This window comes from Lottia gigantea (assembly GCF_000327385.1).
Source record: "Lottia gigantea unplaced genomic scaffold LOTGIsca_3, whole genome shotgun sequence".
Classification (NCBI taxonomy): domain Eukaryota; kingdom Metazoa; phylum Mollusca; class Gastropoda; family Lottiidae; genus Lottia; species Lottia gigantea.
This window is the reverse complement of record NW_008708986.1, coordinates 2,577,117-2,590,949: the sequence shown is the minus strand read 5'-3', so window position 1 is coordinate 2,590,949 and position 13,833 is coordinate 2,577,117. Positions and strand designations below refer to the sequence as shown.

The 13,833-nt window shown below is 30.5% G+C and overlaps 1 protein-coding gene across 1 annotated transcript in view; it reads right to left on the bottom strand.

The window, feature by feature from the left end:
• Positions 1-236: 236 nt before the first annotated feature.
• LOTGIDRAFT_153260 (hypothetical protein) overlaps positions 237-13,833 on the bottom strand; it is a gene marked incomplete at both ends in the record, with an annotated part of 29,131 nt that continues 15,534 nt past the window's right edge. The window contains 20 exons of the mRNA XM_009057168.1: positions 237-380; positions 551-669; positions 806-1,037; positions 1,271-1,474; positions 1,824-1,924; positions 2,159-2,298; positions 2,600-2,778; positions 3,097-3,237; positions 3,555-3,758; positions 4,106-4,303; positions 4,490-4,720; positions 6,523-6,549; positions 7,394-7,668; positions 8,071-8,263; positions 8,509-8,605; positions 8,892-8,996; positions 9,222-9,356; positions 9,715-9,812; positions 9,923-10,050; positions 10,566-10,691. Coding sequence (XP_009055416.1) covers positions 237-380; positions 551-669; positions 806-1,037; positions 1,271-1,474; positions 1,824-1,924; positions 2,159-2,298; positions 2,600-2,778; positions 3,097-3,237; positions 3,555-3,758; positions 4,106-4,303; positions 4,490-4,720; positions 6,523-6,549; positions 7,394-7,668; positions 8,071-8,263; positions 8,509-8,605; positions 8,892-8,996; positions 9,222-9,356; positions 9,715-9,812; positions 9,923-10,050; positions 10,566-10,691 — 3,077 coding nt within the window. The remainder of the gene's footprint in view (positions 381-550; positions 670-805; positions 1,038-1,270; positions 1,475-1,823; positions 1,925-2,158; positions 2,299-2,599; positions 2,779-3,096; positions 3,238-3,554; positions 3,759-4,105; positions 4,304-4,489; positions 4,721-6,522; positions 6,550-7,393; positions 7,669-8,070; positions 8,264-8,508; positions 8,606-8,891; positions 8,997-9,221; positions 9,357-9,714; positions 9,813-9,922; positions 10,051-10,565; positions 10,692-13,833) is intronic.

Sequence of the window (13,833 nt, the reverse complement as noted above, 5' to 3'; positions counted from 1 at the left end):
ACTTGAATGTTCATTGAAGACCTGAAAAAATTTCATCTTGTGCAGACAAGATCAAGCAACGTCATGTGAAGCATTTCTTTAGTACAGTGATTCTAACTCCCAAATTTCAGATTTCTAGCTAACAAGGCATATTGTTTTCCAAATCAGCTTTCATCATCAGCATCATTGATCACAACATTTCAAAACATAATCTGTAGCAAACAGAAGTGTAAGAGTGCACAGTCTAGAATACTTACTAATTGTGCACCAATTTCAATACTTTCCAGCTCTTCTTCTGTTTCCTCTACAGATAATGGTGGTAGGAGGATATCTTTTTTCATCAGAGCAGAGGAACACATACCACCTAAATAGGTCAGTTCTTTCTCCAATTGTAGTATACTCTATTAATAACACATACAAAGTATTAAATATTTACTATATTCCAATATTATACAAACCATTAAATATACACAAATTTAATAACTATTACAAATGAACTAAGTATTGGCAATTCTAAATAGAAAGAGGATATTATATATTTTTGGAATAAGTTAAGGTTGACATCACTCACCTCTTCTGCTTTATTGTTCCACTCATACCCAATAACAGTACATTTGAACCCATAAAAACTGGCTTTTTCATCTTTGACATAGTCTGAGGCTGTTTCCAGTGAAAATAACAATTCATGGCCTAAAGAAATCATTTATACATATAAAACCAACTTTTCTTAACCTTATCTGTCAAAAGTTTGTTAAATAGTTTATATAACTATGTTGAGCTCTATAAGCTGGTAAATCAAATATTAAGAAATCAATATCAATCTTACCTGGTAATATAACAGCTTGTTTGGGCCAATTGCTTGTACCAGAAAACTTCTTTAACAACGGCCAATATGATGGTTTACTAGACTGATCGTCCTGATTTTTAGTTGAGATTGTCAAGTCTTTAGATCCTAAACTAGTTGGTACCGAGAGCTGTAATGAATCTTCTGGTTGAGCTGTTGAACATTGGTTATCAAACTCTATTGCTATCCAACGCACTGATGGAGGAAACTCAACCTGTAATATAATGGAATTCCACAATGTAAACTAGCAACTAACAACTAAATGTATGTCCAAGGTAATTTTAACTTGAGGAACAAAGCAAGCTGCTAAATGAAATGATTTGTACTACACTTTTGAAAACTTGTAACATAAAAGATGATGAAAACACAGCCTAACTTTTCCAAGATATTCACAGCACAAATATACACAGTCTTACATCATCAAAATCAGATACAAATCGACCTTACCTTATAGTTAGCTACAGAAGCAGGTTTATAAGGATGATCACTCTGAACTATAGCGTAATGTTGAGATGTTGTTGTTGTGCCCTGGTCTGTCATTGACGAATCAAATGTAGAGGATGAATTTATCATGGGATTCACAAACTGTTTAGTTATTGTGGCTACAGCTGGTAAGATATCTTGTATCATGTATAAAACTTGAACTGCTCCCTGAAATCAGTAATAATATATAAATAAACTTGAGTTTTTGAAAACATGTGGCTTCACCTAACTCTGGGCTATATATTAAACTGTAACTGTAACTGTAACTGTAAAATGTTATGAAATAAAATGTCCGAAATATCAAGTTAACAGTTAAAAGCAATAATGCACCTATAGTGCCTTAAGATGTGTCCTATTACCATGTTTTGACGTAATGTTGTTTGATAGCACATGGGCTGTTATTTGCTATAATTATTTCCTAACACTGGCTAAGCTACAGTTCTTTGTAAAAATGGGCTGACACTGTAATACATCATTTCAGAATTACATGAATTTCCTGAATTTTAAAAATACATACTCTAGGATCTTGTGAAGCTACAGGTCCAACATAGGCTAATGTTAAAGGTAATAATGACGAAAAAAGATGGGATTTTCCTAAAATTTCTCCCACATCATCACCTGAAATATAACAATCAAATTATTCTTTAAAATCTCACTTCTGATATATTCATTACAGGTTTGACACAATGTTATAACGGAATCAAATGAGATATCAGTGTTCTAGTTAAAGAAAAATCATATGCAAACCATACATTTTATTGCATCTGTGAGCCAATTTCGATGTAAATGGTACTAAACTGGTGCTGACACTGATAGAATTCACCAATATATAAAAATCACCAATATACACACCTGATAAACCAGTAGCTCTATGTAATAAATCAGTAGCTATAATACAGATAGCACCAGTAATATCAATAGCATTCTTACGAGCCTGCAACTCAGCCAAATTCTTACTACTCTGTTGATGATTTTCACCCTCTTGTGGAGCACTGCAATTATAATACTGATTATTTCTCTGTCTGCTTCAATATGCCTCTTTAAAGGAATTATGCTCTCTGTATATTTCTTTTACTTGTTGATAAAGCTAAGGCATTGATATCACTTTTAAGGATTAAAATATATTTTGTCTAGTTCAACAAAAATGTACCCTTAAAGATTAGACTATTCACTTCAAGGTCATTATTTTCATTCCCATGGACAGATGACCCATGGTAAGGCAAATATCAGGGACCTATATTCCTTCAATATGAAAAAGTTTATTGGTATGTTTAGAATATTAGTTTGACCAACCTGTAGTATAAAATCTGTGGTATTTGACCTCTCATATGATTACTACCATTACTACTCAATGAACATGCTGTAAAGGTGAAGGTCGTTCCATCTGAACACTTGACCTTGTTCATACCACCATCTCCATTTAGTGTTCGTGAACCATGATTCTTAATCTTTATAGCATATTTCACTCCTTCCTTTAATCATAAAGAATTATAGTAGTTCATTACCAGATTACTGATCTAAGAAATCTATTTTAGTAAACAGATAATACAATTTGAACAGAATTTTTCGTGACTTTAGTGCCAAGAACATGACCTAAAATTCTGGAAGTTGCTGTAAGCTAAATCAGTTAAAATACTACATCCACGTTCTTTACTATTAAGATACAATTGAAAACACAAAACTTCATCAATCAAATTGTACAAATTCTTGATGGATCTGCCTCATTTCTGCATATATGAGGTACATGGTATCCCAGTGGCATCCTGAAAGAAAGTGGATACTGTTCTCACCTTGATAGGTACAGGTCTATCAAATCTTATCTCTGCTATATCATTAACACAATCTTCAGGACCATAGGTACCTTTCACCTGTTCTACTGTATTCCATCTCTGGGTATGAGATAGATCAGATCCTCCACCTTCTGATTGTTGCTGAAAAGAAATGATTTCATTTGCATTTGTTTTGTATTGTTTTTTACTTGGAAATTGGTACATTGACAAAATGGAGTTTTACAAGCAGTGTGCAATGAGAGAAATTGCAGGATAAGTAGCTCAAATAAGCCTGTGCAATTTTGATCTCCTACTGCCAAGAGTTTGTTAACAGTCTGTACCAGATTTCATTCCTTTGTATATCAATGTACCATGCTGTGAGACACACCCTATTCTGGAGTTGACTGAACCTTAAAGCTCTGAAATAAGAGTTCACCAGCAACAAAAAAATCATTTTTGTCACAAAATCTTCTACATACCTCATCAAGCAGTTCCACTTCATAAGTATAACTTCCTCCTCCTCCATATACACATACACCAGCTATCAAAATACCAGACCGGTCAACACTAAATGCTACAGCATCAGGACTACCATTACCAGTATTCCAGAATGGAGCATTACTAGTTCTAGTAAATCTATTAGGTGTTACTAACAATGGACGTGAGGATGTTGATAGATCAGCCTGCAACAGAAAATCAAATTACTTCACAACAGAGAACGTTTATAAGCAGAACTGCAGAGTGTATATTATGATCTTAATGTTCAAGGAAATGTTTTTTGTTAAAATAAGATTGTAAATTTTACACATGAGAAAAGTTGGCATTTATCTTGTTTTGGTTATTGTCTTCCAAAGCACACTTCCGGAAATGGGACTGGGATTCATTTTATCAAAAGAGCTTTGCATGTTGAAGTGATCTTTTGCATATGATATCATGAGCATCTATTTTTCATCCCTGCTATTTAAGGGAGACATGGTAGAGAGTCACACTGAGTGACACCAAGTGTTTTTAAAATTGGAGAAATACTCACTGTTTCAAAGCCAGTGGCTGATGCTGCTAATTCACTGATTATAGTTGACAACAGAGCACAAGTATTGGCTACTAAGGATTGTGGGAAATTATAGTCCTCTTTATTTAATGCCAGACGTACAGGGAAAGCAACAATCATTAACAACCTATCAAGCACTTCTTTAAATGAAATGTGACATCCACCTCCAATACTGTCAATCTGAAAAACAAAGAAAAGATAGTGAAATGAGTTTTAGTATTGAACAGTTCTGCATTCTTTTTGGGCTAAAGACAGATAATATCATGCTATATGTAATGAAGGACTGTTTCAGGCGTTTTTCTGCTATAGTCATATAAGAAAAGTAATATAAGGAAGTATCTATACTAAGAATGGTAACCAACGTACCTCCATTCTATAAGTCATATGACTAGCTAATACAGGATATTTATGCATCTCTCCCATACGAGCAGCACTATTCGTATTATCATCCATACAGGTTGAATGTCGTCTGAGAATCTCTTCTGCTTCTGGTTCACAATTGATAGGCATAATGTTGGTTAGTTTGATAGCTGGATGGCACATAGCTTCCATGACAGCTGCTAGCAGTCGGCCAACACCTCCAGCATTTGGTAAATTCTATAAAGCAGAGCATCTTCATTTTTGATATATCAGTTAAATTAGATTGAAAGTGAGATTTGGAGAATTTTGGCAACATTGATTTGAAATTGTGCAAAAATAATACTACGTCTTAGAATGAACATAAAATCTAATAATTTTAAACTTGGCCAATAAGAGCATATATTCATCAGTAGATATACCTGGTGTCATAAATAACATAATCCGATAAGTCTAAAAAACTTAGTAACTATGCAATTAACCATTGTAAAATCGCGTTTTTCTATAATTACTTAGTTTTATGAATTTTCCAATTTTCTAGATTTTAAAGGAATTTTGTTGTAATTTTATGACACCAGGTAAGTTCACTGCTGAATATATACTCATATTGACCATTCTTGAGAACTTAAGTTATATATTCATTCTAAGATGTAGTATCACTTTAATACAGTAATAAAACTCCTGTGATCTTCTCTGGTTTCTTTGGAATTTAACAATCTCTGATAATAGCAGTTTGTGACATTAGAAGATTAATATGCACTTTCTCAACAAAAGATACATTCAATTTATGCAATCATATATATAATAATATAAACATGCATTAAGTAATGATGAATTTCATTTGCAAGATTATTTTGTGGAGGGACAGTTATAACATTTCTTTAAAAAATATTTTCAAAGATCAGTTATATAATAGAATCAAACAAGTTTAGTAGATATAAGAATGATCAATGCATCAAAATCTAGACATAATGATGCTTAGTAAAACTTTTTATAGGTAATACAACAGACCGAAACATCTGTCTCTATTCCAACCTCTGATAGCATTTTTGAAAGTTGTCGGCTTGTGTAGAAACCTGTTTTGTGTGATTTTTCCATACCTCCAAGGTTTAATTTAATTTAAATCAGATCCGCCAAGCCCAGATATATTTGTGAAGATGGATATTTTTGTAGTCTAGTCATAGCAAAACCCTACACAATTTATGTCATGTCACCGGTTCCATCAAAGTCATTTTTAAGGAAACTGATCTCTCATCGGACAATTAAAATTGTGTGCGCAAACCAAAAATGCTTGAATCACAGAGTAATGTGACACTGACAAAACGAAAGTTTTACTGATGCCCAATATTAATTTAGTCAAAATAAAGGGCATTTAATATTATGTTAGAAAAAAAAACGCATCTTCATAGGTTTGGAATATCCCCATAAAACAGGGTCTAGTTTTTCTGATTCCAGCCAATAACTATCAAAATATCTATCAGGGGACTATACAATAGAGTAAAGGGATATAATCCGATTAATATTATTTTATGGAACCTTTCCTGACATTTTCATAATGATTTTCTGATGTCTACAGTACTATATTCCTTTACTAAATGAAAAGGATAAGGTTCATATAAGTAAGCAAGAGCTCTTTTCTAATGAGATATTTTTTGAAAAATGATACAAAGAAATAAAAAAAAGTATTGCTTTAAAAAAGATTAAACCCTTTACCAATAACTACTAGGATTATCAGGACTTCTTTTACACCTCACACATTTTGACCCATTAGAACGTTATTAGGCTCATCAATACATTATGTAAACAGTAAAATTAAATCAAATAGTAATGTCCATTTGTCTACTCCCATCTCAATTTTAGATATGAGAGTTTTGTTTTTTCATCAGTGATTAGAGCTATATCACTGACATGAAAACTACTTTGAAAAATCCAACAGCATCTGAATTGATTTCTGGCTTCACAGCAACATAACATGTGGCAATTATAGCCAATAGATATCAAATACCGGTACTTAATATTTTTCTATTTCTAGGCATACACACCTTTTTATCTGTTTTTTTCTCAAGAATCTACAAATGATGAAACAATAAGACTGGGGTTAGTGGATTGACGTATAGGATTACAAAAATATTACAGTAAAAAATAATTATTTATATTGAACAAGATACTACAGGCAAGCAATATCTGTCAAATTGTCAACAACATTGGCCATGATCCATAAATACCTATCAAAGATGCAAAAATAAAAAAATTGAAAAGAAAGCAATATTAAGCAAATGAGAGAAGTTTGCAGACATTTTGCTCAAGATTTGAAAAATAACAAAGCTTCTACTACTAATACTCACATGCTATATGAAAAAATTATATGAAAAATTATGAGATTCATGAAATTGAAAGAAAATGCTCTGAAGACATACAGCATGATAACTGTATTCATTTACGTAATTTCATGTTACTAAGTGAAAAGTGCCATGGGTAGCTAAAATTAATTTCTGACTTTTGACTGGTTAAGCAAATTGCTTTCAGATTTAAATGCTAAAATACCAAATTTTTTATAATAAATCAGTACATTCTCTTTCAATATAGATGATTTAACTGTGTATGAAATGATGATAAGAGAAAATGAATTGTCTTAACAATCTGATTATAATACATGTTCAAAATTTTATTTTCTCTGAAGATGACATTATCAGTTTTCAAATAACAACAACAAATTAAATGCTCAAATCAGAAAAAGCCTTTCAATTAAATGCATTTTGTCATTAGACTCTTATTCAAAGTATAAACTACACAGTTTTGGAATGAGTTAGACAGCCTGCTAAAATAAAACAAAATATCAAGAGATGAATTTTAATCAGACTGTGTTATATGACAATAAAAAAACTAAACTATAATTAGAAAGTGGCAACTTACAGGATCTGTTCTACACAATAAATCACATAAACACCACCATTTTAAAGAACCAGTAGGATAGAATGCATGAAAACATGAACTAAAAGATATATGACATTCATTCAATATATCTTCTCTTTGTTCAGTAAATTCCTGAGTTCCCTCTGGTTCTGTTAAAAAGACTTCAAATTTAGTGGTATTGATCTCTTCAGCTAGAATTCTCTTTAAAATATCTCTAGCATCACCTATTTTCTCTGCTAATTGACTTGTTTCAACAGACGTTTTCTTATTATTCACTGAAATAACATCCTAACATGATAAATACTCTATAGATTATATTTAAGATGATTTGACATCACAACAACTACCACATTTATTTTACTCATCCCTTATATGAATTTACAGTAATCATTGACAAAACAATATTGAGGCATGAAATACAATAAAAATCTTTTCTACTTTTCAGTACACAACCTAAACTAATGGACTCTCTTTGAGGCAACTAGTGGCATTATCTCCAATTATCATATCAACCAAACCACAGTAACTGATGTTTGGTAAAATGATCTGGCATTTGCCTAAGTTACTTAAGAGTTTAAAATGCTTGACTTTGAAGAGAATTTTGATATTTTAAGAGCAAGTGTTTATTTCAATAGTCCTGGCCTGATCAAAAAAGACAATTTGAAAAAAGAATATACCTCCATCAGAATAGATTTCATTGACATATATTTTGACTAATCTGAGACAGGCTCGGCAAATATAGACTAGTCTCTGAGTATCAGCTACTGCAGCCTGATAACTACTTCCTTTTAGATTCTCCATATCTTTTATAGCTGTATGAAACATGTTCCATGCCCAGTCTAAGAGTTTTAATAAGGAGTCAAAACATGTCTGGAAAGAAAATATATTAAAATGAACCTTTTTGCCTTTAGAAGCTGCATCATCTGTATCCAAGCAGCACATTACAAAACTGTCACAAGGAGGTCCATCAACAAAAAAACGATTTTGTGAAGATGTTTATGACTAGGACCAGCTGATAAACAGAGTAGTAAGAACACAAGGCTGTAACAATTTATTTTCCTATAAAAAGCTTTATAAGAAATGTACATCATTTCAGTAAACAAGACTTTACTTACAGCAGATACAGAATGTGAGAAATCTTGACTCAGTATATGTGCTGGTTCTATTAACTCTGTTCTACGCATTACACTAGGACTGTCTCGAGATGGCAATCTACAATCATAGTCAATATTTATTTCTTATACCCAAATCATAATAATGCCTAATATAATCTTTATGTGTTATTACAATCTACAAGGTTACAAATTCAGTGCAAGAAAGGGTTTAAATAATCAACATTAACAAATTTTTATAACAGCTTTTACTTTAATTACTAACAGATATAGACATAGTCAATTTGTACAAATTATGATCAGCATTGTGGTCTCTATTGTTTTCAAAACCCAATTTTGGTATTATCAAGACAATGATATGAGCATTTAAAAAAATATAAAGTTACTTGGATGGATCATATTCTAACCTATATAGTAATTGTGGAATTTGTCCAGCATTTACATCAGTACCATTATTAGACTTATTAGATCCTTTGAATTTAAACGTTACTCTACAATACAAAAAAAGTTATGAATATATCACATTCTTAATTTGAGATAGGAGGAGTGGAAACACAGTTAGTTTGAGCACTTCAAATTTCTTTAAAAATCTTTAGCATAATGGAAAAATAGTGCTTGTGGTTAAAGTCTTCGTCTTCAATCTATCATTGCCATGTCAGACTTAGACAAAGCTATACATGGTAAAAAATATATAACCAAAAGGAAGCTGAACTTACTGATCTTCTGTGGTGACCGAACTTTGTCCACTGGAACCACAATCACTGCTAGGACCTGATATTCTACACCATGCTACATACCAGATATTAGCTTGTAATAGTACAGGTTCATCAAATAATATCACATGCTTCTCTCTATAATGTAAACATTGGTTACATCCAACAAATGGTTGGCGTAGGCTCTAATCTCTGCCAGGGTGCAAAAGCCTCATTATTCTAGTCAATCCAGATGTGAATGGGAATGGACCACCCAGGAAAGATAAATACAAAATTGTTTTGTCAAGGTCCAGCTAAAAAAATGGATCCTAATGAATTAAATTATTATCCTTGTAAACAATTGCTTTTTCTTTCTTTTTTGTATTTAACAAATAATATTAAGTTTTTTTTACAATTTTGTCTATGCATTCAACCCAGAAAAAAATCAAATTTGAATAACAGATTCATCGTTATTTAATTTGGTTTCTCTTCATTTTTGTATTAAAGGTGTCTCTACCTTGGTCCACATTCAAAAGGTACTTCTTCAGTTTCTGCCAATTGTTCTCCATCCACTTCATTTTCTTTTTCACCACCATCAGCTCCCAGTTCAAATAGCTAAAATATTCAAGACATATACTGACAATTATGCCTGTATCACATACTTATAAAGGTATAAAACCTGTCAAATAATATAAATAGAAAGCTGAAAAATCTTTTGTACCTACCTTTATTCTACCAAAGTATTCACCACGTCCACCAAATAACCCATACCCTCCTAACAATATATCTGTATCAACCATAAACTTTATAGCTTCTATAGAGTGTCCGGAATAACCCCAACCTCCACCATGACCTAAGAAGACAAATAAATTACATCATGTCTACATTATTGATTTTCAGCTTATAAATTGGATATTTGCATGTTCATTTTCTCCCTGAGATTGCCAGGCAAGGTAATATACATCCACTGGCAGCTTTGTATTTAAATTAAATTGTTTGACAGTACAGTAACAATCACCAATATGAAATTTCAACGTTCAGCCATACACTTCTTTTGAACTTTTTGGGGTGATACTGAACAATATTACCAGATTTTTTTCAAAATCTGGAAAGAATCGAGCTGTTTACAAGCTTAAAATTGAAATTAATGTTTTCAAGAACAAGGGCAATAATTCATATTAAATATTTTTTGATTTTTCTAATTTTCTAAAGGGTTCATCCTAAGGTGATAACCTACACTCATGCTAAGTTTCATCAAAATCAGACAAGAATTGTACCTTTTGGAGTGTTCACCAACAATAGGTGACGCCAATATGTGCCCCCTCTATTTCATGTGGGCGTATAATATAAACAACAAACATAGCTTACTCTCAAATCTGTTCACAAGTGAAAAATCTTCTTTGGAATATATTTTCTTAGTGGTCTGTTTTTCTTTTGTTTCTTCTGAGACAGTGATATTTAATTGTCGCGCTATGGTTAAACAGTCTAGACATCCTAGGATAACAAAATAGTTATATTTAATTGTCTAACTATGGTTAAACTGTCTAGACATCCTAAGATAATAAAATAGTAATATTTGATTGTCTAACTATTGTTAAACTGTCTAGACATCCTAGGATAATAAAATAGAAATATTTAATTGTCTTACTATGGTTAAACTGTCTAGACATCCTAGGATAATAAAATATTAATATTCAATTGTCAAACTATTTTAAACTGTCTAGACATCCTAGGATAATAAAATAAAAATATTTAATTGTCTTACTATGGTTAAATTGTCTAGACATCCTTGGATAATAAAATAGTAATATGTAATTGTCTTACTATTGTAAAACTGTCTAGACATCCTAGGATAATAAAATAGAAATATTTGATTGTCTAACTATTGTTAAACTGTCTAGACATCCTAGGGTAATAAAATAGTAATATTTAATTGTCTTACTATGGTTAAACTGTCTAGACATCCTAGGATAATAAAATAGTAATATTTAATTGTCTAACTATTGTTAAACTGTCTAGACATCCTGGATAATAAAATAGTAATATTTAATCGTCTTCCTATGGTTAAATTGTCTAGACATCCTAGGATAATAAAACAGAAATATTTAATTATCTGACTATTGTTAAATTGTCTAGACAGCCTAGGATAATAGAATAGTAATATTTAATTGTCTAACTATGGTTAAACTGTCTAGACATCCTAGGATAATAAAATAGTAATATTTAATTGTCTTACTACTGTTAAACTGTCTAGACATCCTAGGATAATAAAATAGTAATATTTAATTGTCTAACTATTGTTAAACTGTCTAGACACCCTAGGATAATAAAATAGTAATATTTGATTGTCTAACTATGGTTAAACTGTCTAGACATCCTAGAATAATAAAATAGTAATATTCAATTGTCTAACTATGGTTAAATTGTCTAGACACCCTAGGATAAAAAAAAAACAGTAATATTTAATTGTCTAACTATTGTTAAACTGTCTAGACACCCTAGGATAATAAAATAGTAAGATTTAATTACCTTACTATGGTTAAACTGTCTAGACATCCAAGGATAATAAAACAGTAATATTTAATTGTCTAACTATTGTTAAACTGTCTAGACATCCTAGGATAATAAAATAGTAAGATTTAATTATCTTACTATGGTTAAACTGTCTAGACATCCAAGGATAATAAAACAGTAATATTTAATTGTCTAACTATTGTTAAACTGTCTAGACACCCTAGGATAATAAAATAATAACATTTAATTGTCTAACTATTGTTAAATTGTCTAGACATCCTAGGATAATAGAATAGTAATATTTAATTGTCTAACTATTGTTAAATTGTCTAGACATCCTAGGATAATAAAATAATAATATTTAATTGTCTAACTATTGTTAAACTGTCTAGACATCCTAGGATAATAAAATAGTAATATTTAATTGTCTAACTATTGTTAAATTGTCTAGACATCCTAGGATAGTAGAATAGTAACATTTAATTGTCTAACTATGGTTAAACTGTCTAGACATCCTAGGATAATAGAATAGTAATATTTAATTGTCTTACTATTGTTAAACTGTCTAGACATCCAAGGATAATAAAACAGTAATATTTAATTGTCTAACTATTGTTAAACTGTCTAGACATCCAAGGATAATAGAATAGTAATATTTAATTGTCTAACTATTGTTAAACTGTCTAGACATCCAAGGATAATAAAACAGTAATATTTAATTGTTTAACTATTGTTAAACTGTCTAGACATCCAAGGATAATAAAATAGTAAGATTTAATTATCTTACTATGGTTAAACTGTCTAGACATCCAAGGATAATCAAACAGTAATATTTAATTGTCTAACTATTGTTAAACTGTCTAGACATCCAAGGAAAATAAAACAGTAATATTTAATTGTCTAACTATTGTTAAACTGTCTAGACATCCTAGGATAATAAAATAGTAAGATTTAATTATCTTACTATGGTTAAACTGTCTAGACATCCAAGGATAATAAAACAGTAATATTTAATTGTCTAACTATTGTTAAACTGTCTAGACATCCTAGGATAATAAAATAGTAAGATTTAATTATCTTACTATGGTTAAACTGTCTAGACATCCAAGGATAATAAAACAGTAATATTTAATTGTCTAACTATTGTTAAACTGTCTAGACACCCTAGTATAATTAATGAAATATAAATATTCAATTGTCTCACTATGGTTAAACTGTCTAGACATCCTAGGATAATAACATAGTAATATTTAATTGTCTAACTATTGTTAAACTGTCTAGACATCCTAGGAAAATAAAATAAAAATATCTAATTGTCTTACTATGGTTAAATTGTCTAGATATCCTTAGATAATAAAATAATGTAGCCGGGCTAGTTCAGGGGGGAAGCGAGCTCAGTTGTTATATAAAAAACAATGTTCTCAGTTCATAACTTTAATAATAAAACCCTGTGAAGTTATTAGAAGACAATAACTGGTGATGAAAAAGAATAAAGAAGAAGTAGATATCCAGTATTTCAAGGAGGTTGAAATATACTTCCTTCTTCTTTAAAGACTTAAATAAAACAACCAAGTTTCTTTAAAAATACACTCTATCACAATAGTAATATTTAATTGTCTTACTATTGTTAAACTGTCTAGACATCCTAGGATAATAAAATAGTAATATTTAATTGTCTAACTATTGTTAAACTGTCTAGACATCCTAGGATAATAAAATAGTAATATTTAATTGTCTAACTATTGTTAAACTGTCTAGACATCCTAGGATAATAAAATAATAATATTTAATTGTCTAACTATTGTTAAACTGTCTAGACAGCCTAGGATAATAGAATAGTAATATTTAATTGTCTAACTATTGTTAAACTATCTAGACATCCTAGAATAATAAAATAGTAATATTTAATTGTCTAACTATTGTTAAACTGTCTAGACAGCCCAGGATAATAAAATAGTAATATTTAATTGTCTTACTATTGTTAAACTATCTAGACATCCTAGGATAATAAAATAGTAATATTTAATTGTCTAACTATTGTTAAATTGTCTAGACATCCTAGGATAATAAAATAGTAATATTTAATTGTCTAACTATGGTTAAACTGTCTAGACATCCTGGA